This window comes from Balaenoptera acutorostrata, chromosome 20, assembly GCF_949987535.1.
Source record: "Balaenoptera acutorostrata chromosome 20, mBalAcu1.1, whole genome shotgun sequence".
NCBI classification, from domain to species: Eukaryota; Metazoa; Chordata; class Mammalia; order Artiodactyla; family Balaenopteridae; genus Balaenoptera; species Balaenoptera acutorostrata.
Genome location: NC_080083.1, coordinates 29,752,737 through 29,770,674, shown reverse-complemented (window position 1 = coordinate 29,770,674; position 17,938 = coordinate 29,752,737). Strand labels below are relative to the sequence as shown.

General features: G+C 40.8%; 1 protein-coding gene across 2 annotated transcripts in view; it reads left to right on the top strand.

Annotated features, from left to right (window-relative positions):
• Window positions 1-17,938, top strand: part of TOM1L1 (target of myb1 like 1 membrane trafficking protein) — a 53,511-nt gene that overhangs the window by 19,829 nt on the left and 15,744 nt on the right. For both annotated transcript variants that reach the window (XM_007177286.3, XM_007177287.3), the window contains 3 exons: window positions 12,657-12,790; window positions 17,266-17,326; window positions 17,712-17,829. In XM_007177286.3, the coding sequence (XP_007177348.1) occupies window positions 12,657-12,790; window positions 17,266-17,326; window positions 17,712-17,829 (313 nt within the window). The remainder of the gene's footprint in view (window positions 1-12,656; window positions 12,791-17,265; window positions 17,327-17,711; window positions 17,830-17,938) is intronic.

Sequence of the window (17,938 nt, the reverse complement as noted above, 5' to 3'; positions counted from 1 at the left end):
TACTGTGTTGAATAGAAGTGGTGAGAGTGGGCATCCTAGTCTTGTTCCAGAATTTACTGGGAAGGCTTTCAGCTTTTCACCATTTAGTATTATGTTGGCTGTGGGTTTGTCATAAATGGCTTTTATAATGTTGAGATATGTTCCCTCTCTACACGCTTTGGCAAGAGTTTTTATCATGAATGGATGTTGAATTTTATCAAATGCTTTTTCTGCATCTGTTGAGATGATCATGTGGTTTTTGTCTTTTGTTGATGTGGTGTATCACATTGACTGATTTGCATATGTTGAACCATCCTTGTGAGCCTGGGATGAATCCAACTTGATCATGGTATATGATCCTTTTCATGTGTTGTTGGATTTGGTTTGCTAATATTTTGTTGAGGATTTTTGCATCTGTACAAAGAGTCTTTAACCCAAAATTTACAGACTTTTTGACTAAAGAATCTCTATTTGCTAAGTATCTGTTAATATCCTATAGAACATCAGAGTAATATGCATTGAGAAATAAATCAGTATTTTGGATCAGTGGTTTTAAGTATATTATTTTTAAGATATTTTACTTAGGAACGTTATATCATTTTGCTAATGATTCTTATGGTTCCTGGCCTTGGGCAAGTCATTTACTATCATTGGACTTAGTTTCTATATATATATATATAAAATGAAGAGCTAAGATAAGAGCTTAGCTCTTCATTTATACATCCAAGTTATGAGGAGATTAAAAAGAAAATTAATCATAGAGTTCCTATGTAGTAATCCCTTTTTAAAAATCCACAATCGAAGGCATTCACAGATATAAATTTTGTGACTCATGATGTTAACAAGCATGTTAAACTAAAATTTAAAAAGTAAATATCAAAGTAAAAGGGTATGTGGCAGATAATATTTTTCAAAAATGGACATGGCAATATTCCTAGTTCCACACAGTCTTCCCAGCCTTTCAGAGCTCTCAAATGAAGTGATAGGATTTTTCTCTCATGTTTTTATCCATCTGTGGCAAACAATCAATCCTTCAGTAAAATGTACACTGAAACATCCCATTCAAATATGTGAATCCAGTTTTATTTGATGCCATCCTGGAGTGCACTGAAATGCCTTTTTGTGTCCAAGTCTTCGGGTACAGATGTTTGGTTGAATTTTGCAAGGATAGTGCTGATTTGCTGGTTGCTGTTTTGATGCCAGAGCTTAGGGCTGTGTGTTGCCTTGAATAATAAAGAGACTTGGGCTGTAAATCAACATTAGAACACTACTCATGGCCAATTCAAGTTGAATGGTTCTGGCCCCAGGTCAATTTGTTTATGGAGCCTATTGAATGTATAACTTTATTTTTCTCTCTTAATGCTTTTTGTTAGTAACAGATAGAGAGCTGGTACGGGGAGCACTGTTTTTAAATTCTTTTGACAGGTATTTGAACTTTTTCTTGTAATCTAAATAACCTCATAAAAGAAAACTGTTTCTCTACTCACAACACTTCAGACACCAGGTCTGAAGTTTTTTCCCTCACATTAAATCTTTCTGGCACTAGCTACCCAGAGATAGCACAGACCCCACATGTTAAGAGGCTTAGTCCCACAAGACTGCCCCCACTTCAGATGCCAATCACAAGTAGCGGGTCCCCAGGTTACCCACACTTCTGTCCCATTTTGGCTACAAATCAAATTGGGGGTCCCCGTGATCCCCTCCTCAGGTTCAGTAATTCACTAGGATGGCTCACAGAATCCAGGGAAACACATTACTTACTATTACCAGTTCATTATAAAGGATACAGATGATAGCCAGATGAAGATGTCAAGTGAAAAAATGCACAACCTAAAAGTTTGTTTTTTTGTTTTTTTTTTTTGCTGTGCTGGGTTTTCATAGCGGGCTTCTCTAGTTGTGGCATGCATGCTCCAGAGTGCGTGGGCTCAGTAGTTGTGGCGTGTGGGCTCTTTAGTTGTGGTGCGTGGGTTTAGTTGCCCCACAGCATGTGGGATCTGAGTACCCTGATCAGGGATCGAACCCGCATCCCCTGCATTGGAAGGTAGATTCTTAACCACTGGACTATGAGGGAAGTCCCTAAAAGTTTTGAATTGTGTTTTATTCGGTGGACAAAACTGAAGACTTAAGCCCAGGACACAGCCTTTCAGATAGCTCTAAGGTACTACTCTGAAGAAGCAAGGGAGGAGCCAGGATATATAGGAGTTTTTCTTAACAAAGACCAGGTAGTTGGAACATCAAAAGATTACTGTTAATGAAAGAAAACCAGATATCTCAAGTTAAAGAATTTAGTGGTTTTCTATGTTTGCACAGATACAGGAGTCTGGGCTCACTGAAGTCATTCCTTTGATATACACCTCAGCTATCTGGGGCCAGCATCCTGTGCTTTCTCATCCTCACTTCCCTCAGGGTACACTCTTGGTGGGTGGGTGGCTGCAGAGGCTGACTGCTAGATGGTGGGCATCCTGTTTCTATCTTGAGTTCCTTCAGGGCTCACCATCAGGGAGGCTGTAATGTGATGACTTGATGGCTGCAACATCCTTTGTTTACTGATATGGCAGGTGACATTTTTTCGTTGTTGTTGACAAAGAATACATGCAGCAAGGTCTGGAAGGGTCCCGAGCACAGGAGCTTCTGTCCCTGTGGAGTTGGAGTTCACCACCTTCCCAGCATCTGAATGTGTTCACCACCTAGAAGCTCTCTGAACCCAGTAGTTTAGGGTTTTATAGAGATTCCATTACAGAGGCATGATTTATTTAATCATTGGCCATTGGTGATTAACTCAACCCCCAGTCCCTCTCCCCTTCCTGGAGGTTGCAAGTTTCAACCTTCTAATCACAGGGTTGGTTCCTCTGGCAGCCAGCCCCCATCCTCCAAGAATCACCTCATTAGCATAAACTCAGGCTGGGTTGAAAGGGGCTTCTTATCAATAACAAAAGATGCTTCTCTCATCCTACTGCTCTGGAAATTCCCAGGGTTTTAGAAGCTCTGTGCTAGGAACTGGGGATGAGGACCAAATATATATTTCTTCTATCACAATATGCTGTCCCACTATGGTCAATCTAAAATAATGTGATGGAATCTAAAAATGAAACCAGCAAAGATAGGCTATGGAGAAATAGAGTAATTCTTTAGTTTGTACTTTTTCAGAGGTTTTCTCACAACTGTGTAAACCAGCGGTCCCCGATGTTTTTGGCACCAGGGACCAGTTTCGTGGAAGGCAATTTTTCCAGGGACTGGGGCTGGTGGGGGGGATGGTTTCGGGATGATTCAAGCACATTACATTTATTGTGTACTTTATTTCTATTATTATTACATTGTAATATATAATGAAATAATTATGCAACTCACCATAATGCAGAATCAGTGGGAGCCCTGAGCTTGTTTTCACTTGCCACTCACTGATAGGGTTTTGATATGATTCTGCAAGCAGTTTATTTATTATGGTCTCTGTGCAGTCAAACCTTTCTGCTAATGATAATCTGTATTTGCAGCCACTCACCTGCGCTAGCATCACTGCCTCAGCTCCACCTCAGATAATCAGGCATTAGATTCTCATACAGAGCGGGCAACCTAGATCCCTTGCGTGCGCGGTTCACAGTAGGGTTCGTGCTCCTATGAGAATCTAATGCCGCCACTGATCTGACAGGAGGCGGAGCTCAGGCAGTAACAGGAGCGATGGGTTGTGAGCGATGGGGAGCAGCTGTAAATACAGATGAAGCTTCGCTCATTTGCCCGCTGCTCACCTCCTGCTGTGCGGCCCGGATCCTAACAGGCCACAGACCGGTACCAGTCTGTGGCCTGGGGGTTGGGGACCCCTGGTCCTGGTGTAAAATCTACAGATTAGTGGAGTTAGGGCCCCCAGATAACGCTGGCTTCCTGCCTAGCTTCCCCATGTAACCGCAGGGGCTTTTGGAGGCTTCAGCATGAGCCTGGTGGGGGGTCATCAGAGTTGGGGTAGTGGGCAAGGTGGGAGGCATTGAGGGCCCAGGAGCATTACAGGGCATACAGAGTTTATCTGTAAAGAAGTACTAAAAGTATCTGAAATCCACTGTGATAGTTGTGAAACAGACACTGTTTTTTCCCCAAACTAGCTAATAACCACTTTTTTTCTTTTAGCTTGTTAAAATAATTTACCTCCTCTTCCCCAAACCCCTTTGAAATGACAGACAAAATATGAAAATAAGACTAAATTCCAAGGATTACAGGAGAGCCTAGACAGACCATCAGGGGACCAGAAGAGTGAGAATATTCAGAGTCCAGTAATGTAGGTGGGATCAGCCAACTGAGGTACATACAGCCCCAGGAGAAAGAGACCCTTACACTGTGACTTTCCTCAGAAGAAGCCTATAGTAACCTCAGAATCAGAGTAAGATTGGATGGGCCTTAGGCACTCACATGGACATGAGTCTGTCTTCTGCTGTCCCAGCATTTTACCTCCAGGAGCAGGGAACTTCCAGTGTCACTGATAAGACCAGAGAAAAAGGACTTCAAATAACTTGTGGTTTCCAAGAGAACATGGGACCTCAGCAGTCAGAAGAAAAAAGAAAAACACTCACTAGGGTTTTTAAACTTTGAAGGCAGAGGGTCTCATCCCTAGAGATGATAATGCAGAAAGGCTGTTAGAATTCTCAGGAAGAATACGTAGTTTCCTTCTCTCCCTCCAAAGGTGAGGCTTCTCCTTCTCCTTGCCATTTTCCTTTGTGGGGCTGAGCTGCTTTTTCTAACTTTTTAACTTATATAACAAAAGGAAAACGTGGTTTTTTGTACTACTCACAACCAGCACTTCTGACACCAAATGTATGGGTTTTTTTGCCCACACTGACTGATTCTCTGATGCCAGCTGGGTGTCTTAAAATTAAATTCAATTCTGACATTAAGTACCCAGAGTTAGCATCAGATCCCACAGGTTAAGGGCTCAGTCCCACAAGGCTGCCCCACTTCAGATGCCCTTTGCAAGTTTAAGTCTCCCATACTTCTGACCAACAGGCTATAAACCGGGGGTTCCCACAACCCTCTCCTCAGGTTTGATAATTTGTGTGAATGGCTCACAGAACTCAAGGAGACAATTACTTATATTTACTGGTTTGTTATAAAGGATGTTGCAAAGGATGCAGATGAAAAGCCAGGTGAAGAGGTACAAAGGGTGAGATCTAGAAGGGTCCCAAACACTGAAGCTTCTGTCCCTGTGGAGTTGAGGTGCACCCCCGTCCCAGCACATGGGTATGTTCACCAATTGGAAGCCCTCTGAACCCCAAAGTTTATGGATTTTTATGGAGTCTTCATCAAGTGGGCATGATCAATTAACTCTCATCTCCAGCCTCCCTTCCATACTTGGAGGATGGAGGATAGGGCTAAAAGTTCCAAGCTTCTAATCATGTTTTAGTCTTTCTGTTGACCAGCCCCCATCCAGGAGCCCATCAAGAGTTGCCTCATCAGAACAAAAGATGCTCCTATCACCTGGGAATTTCCAAGGGATTTAGGAACTCTGTCAGCACTGGGGGGCAAAGATCAATATGTATATTTCTTATTTCGTATATAGGTCATAGCCATTCAGATGTCCCAGCTGCATCTCAGTACCTTGTTCGGGCCCCAGGCTTTGTCTCCTGCCTCTCAGGGTTATTAGAGATTGACAGATGGGTGCCTTTCGGGCCCTTGTACCTTTATTGCCTCTCATATCTTTGGATCCTATTTGGATTTAGCCTTTGAGGACTTCTCATGCTTTCTTGAAAGTTTAGGCATGCACATTAAAATATTTTTATATTGTATCCAATATTTTTAGGTATTTTGTTGTCAAAAATATTTTCAGGATATTGAGTACAGTGCTGTGTTGAAAATCAAGAACTATATAGCTTTTTTTTCTTTAATTGAGGTAAAATTCACATAACATTAATAAAAATGTTAAAACATTTTAAAACATAAACATTAAATTTTATGTTAAAACATAAGATTAATCATTTTAAAGTTTACAGTTTAAAGTGTACAATTTAGTGGAATTCATGTTCACAGTGTAGCCATTTCCTCTATTTAGTTCCAAAACATTTTCATCATCCCCAAAGGAAACCCTATACCCATTAAGCAGTCTCTCCCCCTTCCTGTCTTTGCCCAGTCCCAGGCAACCAGCTATCTGCTTTCTCTTTCTGTGTATTCATTTACCTATTCTGAATATTTCATATAAATGGAATCATAAAATATGATTCTTTCACTTACTATAATGTTTTCAAGTTTCAACCATGCTGTAGCACATTTTATGGCCCAGTATTCCATTATATGGGTATACTATATTTTATTTATTTATTTACTTATTAGTTGATGGACATTTGAGTTGTTTCTACCTTTTGGCTATTGTGAATAGCTGCTGTGAACATTCATGTATAAGTTTTTGTTTGAATACCTATGTTCTTTTGAGTATATACCTCGGAGTCACATCACTAGGTCATATAGAAACTCTATGTTTAACTTTCTGAGGAACTGCCAAACTTTTTTCCACAGTGGCTGCACCATTTTACATTCCCACCAGCAACACACAGGGTTTCAATTTCTCCACTTCCTTGCCAACACTTGTGGTTTTCTGGAGTTTTTTAGCTACGTAGTAGGTGTGAAGTGGTATCTCACTATAGTTTTGATTTGCGTTTCCCTAATAACTAATGATATTGAGCATCTCTATAGCTTTCTAAAAGGGAGACCAGATCATGTTGTTCCTTGCTGGAAACCCTCCAGTGGCTTCCCATTACACTTGGAATAAAACCCAACTTTCTTACTCTGGCCACAAAACCTCTCCCAGTCTGCTCCTGCCCACCTTTCCTTCCATAGCTCATGTGTCCTCAGTCCAGCCACAGCGACCACCTTCCTATTCCCTGGACACACTGAGTTCGTTCTTGTCGGGGAGCTGTTTCACCCTTGACTCTCATGCTTCCCCTGTCTTTTAATGGCCAGCTTTTTCTCATCATTCCAACTTAGTATGTTACCTCCTCGGAGGGGTCTTCACTGGCTCCCCAGTCTAAAGTCAGCACTTTCTTTTTCACCCCCTTTTCATTCTCTGCCCAGCACACTGATGCTTTTCCTGCATGTTTGTGCAGCTGTCATTGCCTTCTAGAATGGATGCTTCACAGACTTGTCCTGTTTACTGCTCAGGTTCCGCTCCCAGAGCAGTGCTGCACGATGTAATCATTCAACAAAAATATCTTTAATAAATTAATGGATTTTCCCTTGATTTTGTGTGGTTTAAAATTAAAATCTTGGGACTTCCCTGATGGCACAGCAGTTAAGAATCTGCTTGCCAATGCAGGGGACACGGGTTCGATCCCTGGTCCGGGAAGTTCCCACATGCCTCAGAGCAACTAAGCCCGTGTGCCACAACTACTGAGCCTGTGCTCTAGAGCCTGCAAGCTACAACTACTGAGCCCGTGTGCCACAGCTACTGAAGCCCGTGTGCCTAGATCCTGTGCTCCGCAACAAGAGAAGCCACTTCAATGAGAAGCCTGCGCACCGCGACAAAGAGTAGCCCCCACTCGCTGCCAGCTAGAGAAAGCCAGTGCGCAGCAACGAAGACCCAATGCAGCCAAAATTAATTAATTAATTAATTAATTTTAAAAATAAAATTAAAATCTTTATCCTTGGTATCAGTTAGAGATTTTCCCTTCATTTATCTTTTTCAGTTATATGGCTGATTGTCCAAATAACATTTAGTAACAATTTATACCTTCTCCACTGATTTCAAATACCTCTTGTATCATATTCTATATTCTAATGCAAGGATGTCTTTCCAGAGGCTGTTCTCTTGGTTTGATCTGTTTGTCTATCCCTGTGTTGCTATCATACTATTTAAATTGCTCTGTTTTCATGCCTTTTAGGGCTTATCAGTGAAACAGATGGCATGCTCCATTTGGGTAATTTGAAAAGAATTTAATAACGGTACTGTTTATTTAGTGAGATACCACAGGGCTCAGAGAAACCACAGGAGCAAGTTTGTTACCCTGGGCTATTAGCTAATACCCCTAGGCATAAATAGGCAAGAAGAAACTTTTGCCAGAACCCAGTGGGCAGAATATGAGGAAGGCAGCCTTGAGAGTAGTGGTGCCTTTGGTGGAAGGAATGAAGATAATAAATATCCAGACCTCACTCTCCTTCGCCCTCCCATTTCCTCCCTGTGCATCCTGTGGGCTGAACCCAGTCAAAAGCCAGAGGGCAGGGGACCTGGTGGTATGCCCGCTACAGGCCAGCCCCCAGGGCACACAGCAGGGCAGAGAGTATGGATGGTGGATCTGGAAGGCAAAAGAAAGGTGTGCAACCGGTAGGAAAAGTCTCCGCTCAAAAATTTCTTGGCTCTTCTTGTACATATACTTTACCAGTGATCACAGTCTTATATGCAGTTTGTTAACATTAAAAGCATTTCCTGTTTTGTCTGTTGGCGCATACCTTCTGGCAGCTGTTCTGTGTATTTGAAATGCGTTGTCTGTTTCCTTCTGTCTGAAATCTGGTATACTTATTTGGAATCCCCTATCTGTTCCTCCGATCTGTGCCGAGCGGTTAGGTCCCGAAGCCCTCCTTATTCTCAGAGCTCCTTTCTCTTTGTTAGATTCTTAGGCAATAAAACTATTTTGGTGAAAGACACCTTTCCCAACCACTATGTTGCTCCTGGACTTTGAACTTCATTAGGGGCAGAGACAGGATTTCTTTTAGCTTGCCAGAGTGGTGTGCGAAGATTCTGAGGCCACATCTAGTCTAATGAGTGTTGTGATGAGTTAAAAGTATCTGTTCTGGTCACAGTAATGAAATGTTGCTGCACGTTCTTGCATTTGCTTTCTAGGCATTGTGTACTTGTCTCTGAATCACCTTACTCTTACCTTGAGTGGCTCACCTCCCATTTTAGTCTTGTTTTTGCCTAGACGCAGTAGGACAATGAAAGAAGGGAATGTTTTAGCCTTCTGTAGAATAAAGTGAACTCCAATTTTGAAAGCACAACTAGAAAAAGCCTTACTCTAACTTATTAGAGACGTTTCAAATCATGTGAATCTAAAATTTGGTCCTGTGAGAATAATTGGTAACCAGTTGAGAAAAAAAACCTGAGAGTAAAATAAAAAGTCATCTGCCCTGACCGCTCTTACTGTCTTTCCCATTCGGAGACTTGTAAGGTGTTAAGAGTGGAAGGGACTTTCAATGCCATTAAGACCATCTCCCTTTACAGATGAGGCTACATATTCAGAAAGGGAATGGTTTGTCCACACAGTGGCAAGTGAGTGACGGAGCTGGAGTGGGAACCTTGTCCTCCTGAGGCTGAGTTCTATCCAGTATAGCACTTGTTTCTCATTGTGAACCCAGGACTGACTTTCTAGCATAGGTGGCTAACCTATTGTCTGTTCATGTGGGTATATATTAGCTCCTGAGCTAGAGTGGAAGCAACTTGAAGGCAGTAACCAAGACCTCTACTTTTAAATCCATACAACTATGCACATTTAGAGTGTATGTTTTGTGCACTGAGTGAGCTTATCAAATGTCTGTTAAGTTGAATAGATTGATTCTCTGTTGAAGAATTAAAAATTGAGGGCAAAAGAAGGGCTAAGGAGTTACTGAAGATGTTTACAATATTTAGTTGGGAAAAAGAGTTGGAAGTTAATGATTTTCTGGAGGATTATGTTAACAGGTAACTTGTCATTCATTCAACAGAGGCCTGTAAAAGAAAGAAGAAACTGTATGAGCAAGTTATGCTGAGGAATGTTTGGTTTCAGGGTGAGTGGGGGCAGTTTTGGTTTTGAGGATATAGGGACGTTCTCGGGGTCTCTTGCTATCTTGGTAGGAGGTCCTGGGAGAGAGGAGATGTGTAATAGCAGTAGTGCCAGACGTATTATTTCCAGAGAAGGCTGTTAAGCAAACACATTTCTTCCTGTTATTACTTTTTCAAGGGATATGTTCAGATACTTTTGTTTTTCCTTTGATTGAGTTGCCCTGTGTTGGTGAATGTGGGACAATTGCAGTTGAAGTTGAAAGTGTGGAAGAATCTTCTTCCTCAATTCCTGAATGCTCTGCGAAAGAGTGGGAGCCATCTGGATGTCAGAAGAGGAAGCTCTTAATGAGCTCCTTTTTGTTTTGCTCCAAAGACTTTTGAATTGATTGTTAGAATCACTTTAGCTCAGAAGCCTGCCTGGGCTTTGATATGGTGTAAAGGGAGGCGATTCCAGGGCCTCTGTGATGGGCATATGCACCAGCAGCTGTTCCTCCGTATTTTAACTCGTGCCCCCTTGCTCCCCACATCCACAACCCTGCAGGTGCCTGCTGTGGTGAACTTCTGACCCGTCCTTTTGGTCCATGGTACTTGATCTGTGCTGTTTCCAGGTGGCTTGGCCCTCCTCTGAGACAGACATCAATTGCAAAGATCAGAGTGGGCTGGCTTTTGAAGAGGTTTTTCAAATTCTGCTTTGCAAACCTGCTGAGAAATGTGGTGCTTCTTTCATGTTTCCATTCCATCTGTCTCTTGAGAGGGCAAAGGGACAGTCTTCATGTGACCGGGGGCTGTTGGTGTTGGCTGCAAATTCATTTCAAATTACTTTCTACATTTTTGTCACAGGCATCTAACAGCCATTGTATTTCCTTGATCTTGACATTGTTCTAGCCTGTACACTAACTCAGAACAGAGGCAAAGTTCTCGTTAATCATGGGGTTATAACCAAATGCTTCTTAGTTTTTTCCTTTTTAAAAAAAAAAAAAAATTTATTTATTTAGGCTGCACCGGGTCTTAGTTGTGACATGCAGACTTCTTAGTTGCGGCATGCATGCCGGATCTAGTTCCGTGACCAGGGATCGAACCCAGGCCCCCTGCGTTGGGAGCGCAGAGGCTTACCCACTGGACCACCAGGGACGTCCCAGGAATGTATAATATTAGTTTGCTAGTTAAGCTGCTAGTGACACCTCCTTAGGCAACCATAATACATTCATTGACTACCCTGTATGCCATACGTGGGTTTCAACTGCATCATTTTCTATTCTAACAACAACCCTATAAGATGGTTGTTATCCTTGTTTTATAGATAAAAAAGTAAACTAAGGCTAAGCTTTAACCAAATGCTGTATCAGGTATGTAGATGGGAGAGACCTTTGGTCCACTGAGTCTAAAGTCTTTTCTCTTTGTGCTCTACCAGGGGATCATAAGTGACTCAAATTTAGCAACTACCTGACTTCGTTTTACTAGGATATGGCCACACCCATTTGTTTACATATTGTCTGTGGTTACTTTCACCTTGGCAGAGTTGGGTAGTTGCAACACAGGCTTTGTGGCCTGCAAAGCAGAAAATATTTAATATCTGGACCTTTAAGAAAAAGTTTGCCAACTGCTGCAGATAGTGACCACATCATTAGGAACCGGGACAGTTTTTCTGGTTGCACAATGCGAGTATGAAAACCTAGAGTCTGTCATCTGTCTGTCTCACTTTTTTTTTTTTCCTTTCCCTTTTCTTCTGTCTTCTAAATACTTTTGTTAAGATTTTGTGGAGGTATGGTAGCCTCTGAGTTTAAATGCCAGCTAGTAGTGGTTTGAGTTATTTATTTAGAGATTTCCTGTTGGAAATCTTGTGATAGATTGTTTGAGATTCTAAATGGTTTTGTGAAGTGTAAGTTTTTCAGCAGGTGTGTCTTTCTTTTTTTTTTTTAGGTCTGTCTTTCTTGAGGGAAAAGATCAGATAATGTAATAGTGCTATGATTTAGCAAGTTCTGCTGCTTTCATTTTGAAAGGGGAGCTTCCCTGTGTTCTTGCCTGATGTTAATGTATTATTACATGGACAAATTCTAGCCAGAGTGGGTTTGAAGGAATATTAATACCAGTTTTATGCTCCTCAGGCTTACTGGAGGTGTGCCTAAGAGAAAGTAAGTTGTAAGATAGCAGTTCTCAAATATCAGTGTACATAAGAAACACTTTGAGATGCTTGTTAAAAAATGTAAATTCCCAAACTCTCAGCCTAGGCAATTCTGAATCAGTAGGTCGGCTGTAGGTGCCTCTGATGCTTAGGAGAAAAAGCTGGTTTGGGGAGTGGAGTCTTGTGTAATACAGTGATTCCAGGCAGTCCAAATAAAAATGGCATTGATGACTAGTTTTTTAATCCTGCTTCAGTTTACCTTGGAATGTGATGTTGTAACTATAAACGTTACATGTTTAAGTAAAACATAATAAGAAAATTATACTGCTATAATTGCATTTTAACTACTTCTTTCTTCTATTACCACAAATAACAACAATAGCATTTTATGTTTTCTGTAGTGCTTTATAGTTATATAGTTCCTCATTATACACATCTCATTTGATTTTCTGTCACCCCTTGAGGTAGATGTGTCAAGTAGTATAGTTTTCACTTGTCAAGTGAGTAAACAGATTTAGAAAACAAGTGATTTTTTTTTTCCTAACACAGCACAGCTAATAAGTAGTAAACCTAGAATTCCTGTACACCACTTCTGATTTCTAGTCCAACATTACATGCAATGTACATTCTTGTCCTTACAATGCCTATTTTGATTTTTAGAGGAAAATATTGTTCCGATATCCTTCATAGAGAAAGGATGAGCTGCCCACAGTTAAATACTTTGGTAATCTCCCATAGGTGACTCAGTGTGGGGATGGTCACAGTAGTATACAGATGGGCAAATCAGTTGGTTTTTTTAGCATGGAAGAAGAAATCTCTCTCCTTCTTTGACAGAAACTTCATAAGACAGGTCGGGAGATGCAGGAGAGGATCATGGACCTGCTCGTGGTGGTGGAGAATGAAGATGTCACTGTTGAGCTAATTCAGGTGAACGAGGATTTGAATAACGCCATCCTTGGATATGAGAGGTGAGCAGTGGCACGCCGTCTCCGACCCTCCTCCAGTGCTAGTTTAACCTCCAGGTACTCAGGGTTCTTAGAGTGCCTGCAGGTGAGCACTCAGAAAGATCAGGAACAAGTTCTGGGCACGGCCGCCTTCCTCCCAAGATAGGGAGTCCTGGTCCTGCTCTTCTGGGAGTGTGTGATATGGCTTGCAGGAATGAGCGTGTCCCTGAGCAGTGTGAGGGGCATTCATGGGCAGTGTAAGCAATGCTCACGAACTGCCCTGGGAGCAGGGCCTGGATCTTAATCACGGAATGTTGTCTGCACTGAGCACATCGTAAGCTCTCAAATAGACCAATGCCATAAAACGAAGCGTCGTAGTGAAAGTGAGGTTTACCCTAAGTTTGAGGTGGAGAACAACATGGAAATGGTAAAGAGAAGAGAGGAGGATATTTATATGGAGAAAATAGTCTACACAAAACCAGAGTAGCCAGTGAGGCTGATCTGTATATGAACACAGATTTTTTTTCTAAATTCTGTTCAGAAAAGTATGAAGGCAAAAATTTTAAATACAGTCATCCCCTGATATCTGTAGGGGATTGTTTCCAGGAACCCCCCCAAGGATACCAAAATCCACAGATGCTCAAGCCTTTTATGTAAAATAGTGTAGTATTTGCATATAACCTATGCACATCCTCCTGTACACTTTAAATCATCTCTAGATTACTTATAATACCTAGTAAATGTAAATGCTATGTAAACAGATGCTGGTTCATGGCAAATTCAAGTTTCCTTTTTAGAACTTTCTGGAATTTTTCTTTTTTGAATATTTTCAATCTGAGGTTGGTTGAATCCTCAGATGCGGAACCCACAGATACAGAACCTGTGGATACGGGGGTCGACTGTACTCATAATTTTGTTTCTAACATTTTAGTTTTTTTCTAAACTTTTTTGTAGTCGTGATCATATAAAGAACATATACTTTTGTTTCTCCCTTAATTTTCTTTGCTCTAAAACCAGTATTTGTGTATCCTATGTTCTTAAATGCTTTAGCCAAACCATTATTATTATTATTATTATTTTTAATCTATTCATTTATTTATTTTTATATTTATTTTTGGCTGTGTTGGGTCTTCGTTTCTGTGCGAGGGCTTTCTCTATTTGCGGCAAGCGGGGGCCACTCTTCATCGCGGTGCGCGGACCTCTTCACTATTGCGGCCTCTCTTGTTGCAGAGCACAGGCTTCAGACGCGCAGGCTCAGTAGTTGTAGCTCACGGGCCTAGTTGCTCCACGGCATGTGGGATCTTCCCAGACCAGGGCTCGAACCCATGTCCCCTGCATTAGCAGGCAGATTCTCAACCGTTGTGCCACCAGGGAAGCCCTAAACCATTTTTTTTAATAGCTGCATAATGGTCCATGTTTCTCTCACAGTTCACTTATCAGGCATTTAAGTTGTTTCCAAGTCATTTATTCATACATCAAAGTAATAGTCTTATAATCTATTGCAATTTATAGTCAAGCCTATAGTCAGGAAAACACCTTCAATCATATATATAAATATACACACTTGGAAAGTGAAATAAATGCAGTGAATAGGATGTCTATTTGGTGAGAATAACAGCCAGACCTAATCCAGGTCAGAAAAAGGACAGAAAGGCTTCTATGAGGAAGTACCATTAAGCTGGGAACTATGGGATGAGGAGGAGTTGACTAAACCAGGAGCAGGTTAGAGCACATACGGTTGTGAAGGAATGGGAAGGTACAACAGGCCTGGGGAGAGAGCCGGCACCTAGAACCCGGCCCCAAAGACCGGCAGCATGCTTCGATTGACAGGTGGCTTTCTCCTCAGTCTTAATGAAAAGTGCTATATACAAACATAGCTTCAGGCAAGTCTCCTGGTCTCTTTCCAAACCTATACCTAGGCCTTCCTAGCATAGAAATTCTGGAGTCTCTGAGATCCCCCAACTTTTTCTAGATGCTTGTTTCAAATAGGAGTTGTATTGGCATTTTGGGTAGGGCAGTTTTCCCTTATGTGGCCCTTACCTGCTAAATATCAGAGGTTTTCCTCCGAGTTACAGTGATGTTTCAAGACACCCTTAGGGGAACCATTTCTGTTGAGAATTCCCTGGAATTAGTGGCCATATTTCCCACCAACAGATGAAGAATGGGACCAGTGTGACGTAAGGGAAGGAGGTGAACAGGTCCGGATTCAAATCTTGCTGATGATTTTGGACAAATTGCTTAACTTTTTTAAGATGTGGGTTTTTTCCTATTTATTAAAGAGGGTAATACTACCTATTTGGAGAGGGTTTGTTTATTTTATTTGTTTGTTTCTAAGAATTAAATGCCATAATGTATATTAAAGCACCTAGCTGGGTGCTAGCACATTAAATATTAATTTCTTGTCCTCCTCCTCTTCTTGTCCCAGTGAGCCTTTTAATTTATTGTCTAGACTTTTTTCCCCACTCATCGTGAATGAACCAAGAGAATCAGGGAAGTAAAACCCACAGCTGCGAAATAAGTTCTTTCCCTCACTGTCTCACTGTCAGGGAGAGCGGCCGTTCTGTGAAGAGGCGACAGGGCACCAAGGGAGGGATGTGAGCCCTGTGACCATGTTCCCTTACCCCTAAGCAAACCTTGCCCTTCGGTTTTTTTTGGGTTTTTTTTTGTTGTTTGTTTGTTTTTTTGGGGGGGGGGTTTGGTATAAATCTTTGTAAATGGGAAGATATCTAAGGAAAACCATATGGTTTTCAGTAGAGTGCTGACTCATGGTTTTCATTTTGGAGAATTCTATTACAAACCATAAGACCACTTACTAAAAGCTTCCTCCAAGGGGGAATGTGTGTTTATCTGGTCTCAATATCAGGAGATTGGATTATTTCTGTGAACAGCTTTTTCTGATTCAGCTTTGAACCAGGGCTGTGTTCCTTTTTGGAGGCTCTAGAGGAAAATCTTTTCCTTAACTTGTGCAACTTATGCCACTTTCCTAGGCTTCTGACCCCTTTCCTCCATCTTCAAAGCCAACGTTGTCTGGTTGGGTCCTTCTCACATCGTATCCCTCTTGCATCCTTCTTCTGCCTCCCTCGTCCACATTTAAGGACCTTTGTGATTACATTGGGCTCATCTGTGTGGTCCAGGATAATCTCCCTATTAAAGTCCACTCACTAGCAATCCACTCCATATGCCATCTAACCTAACATATTCACTGTTCCATTGATTAGGATGTGGATACCTTGGCAGGGGAATCATACTGCTTACCATGCTTACCACAGTCTGCCCTCTGTTCCCTAAAGATTCACATCCATCCCACAGGCAAAATACATTCACCCTATTCCAAAATCCCCAGAAGTCTCCACTCATTACATCCAGGGAATAGTTGTGCAAGTAAGGAAACAGAAATAGTTACTCAAGGCTTGATTTGTGAAGGTTGTTCATACCTTGCACATAACTAGCTAGCATGCAAGAAGCCAATACCATGAGTAGATGGAAGAAGCAGCACGTGTGTTAGAAAGGGGAAAATCCTTAAACCTAAGCCATGTTTTAATTCAGTGTAAGCTTTTAGACTTGAAAGTGTTTAGGTTCATGGAATCGATGTGTCGTAATAGTAATACTATGTATTTCTAAAGCAACTTTTAGTTTGCAAAGCATTTCCACATTCATCCACCTGTATTATCTGTCTGTATCTTGCCCTTGAGAATAACTTTGAGGAAATGGTTCAAACACTGCTATTCTCTTTGAGTAGATGGAGAATTGAGGATCATATATATCGTCTTATAACTACTCAATAATAATACTGACACTTGTGCCTTGGATTTCTGCCTTCAGCTTCACTATTCTTTGAAACCTATTCTCTTATTTATTTATTTAACTGCTCCTCCTTTACCCACAGTGTACGAACAATGTAAAATTAAAACAAAGTTGTAAAAGGTAATACTGTTAGGTATCAAGTGTCTTATAAAAGTGAAGATTAAACAGTGAAAATATGTCAATTGTAGGTGAATTTTATGGAAGATGATCATTTTTGATAATTTTAGCAGAATTAGAAACAACTCAAATATTTGAGAATAAGGAGAATATTTATGTATGTGATTCATTAGGTTAAGTATGCAACCACTAAAAGTTGTATTTCTGAATAACTAGAAAAATGATCTGAACATAATGGAATTAGTATACAGAATTATGTAAAGTATAATTTCAACTAAGTTTAAAATAGATTAACTTACAGAAAAAAATACCAGAAGGAAGTACATCATAATATTAATAGGAACCATATCTTGATGATGGAATTATTCATATTTGTAATATTTGTCCATTTTCTCATAGTTTTCTTTAAAGGCATTATTACTTTTATAAACTGGGAAAAAGTTATTAAAGTACTTTATTGGGAATTGGGGATGAGGCTGATTATTCCTAAATATTTGCACATTAATAATTTTGTTAAATATTATAGCATTTTCATATCTGTTTTCTTTTAACTACTTGCATTTTGTTAATTCAAACAGGTTCATTCGAAACCAACAAAGGATTTTGGAGCAAAATAAGAACCAGAGGGAAGATGCCAATGTAAGTAAATAGAACTGTTATAAAATAAACAATTGAAAATTTTATGAATTCTACAGCAAGGAGCAAAGCTTATATAAAACAAGTCTTAAAAAAGAGGAGACATGCGTTAATGATTTGGAGTGGTTTTAGTAGTGTAGAGTATCTGCCTTAATAACTCATTGAGTTATTGATAAGAGGTCATAAGAAGATTCTCTAATTAAGCAGGGACCCATGTCAGTGGTGAGATGTGATTAGTACTAGCATTGTCTATTGAATGGAGAGTTCTCTCTCAGGATACTTCCAAATAGGATCTTCCTTTCTCCAAAGGAAAGTCTGGGGAGAAAGCTGTGACAAACTGCCTGACACAGTTTTTTCTAAATTGTGTTTTTGTTTGCTTTGTTTTCAGACTTCCACTGAACCTTCTGCCCCGTCCTCTGATCTCCTTGACCTGAGTCCCAGCCCTCTGATGCATAGGGCCAGTTTGGGAGAACTCAACACCCTGAATGCTCAGCTTTCAGACTTAAGTAAATAAGCACATGGGCCTTTTCAGACCAGCGGGAGAGCTTGATGAGAAACAGTTCTCCTTGGTTTCTTGATTAAATGGAACCTGAGAAGAATTGAAGTCAGTCTGAA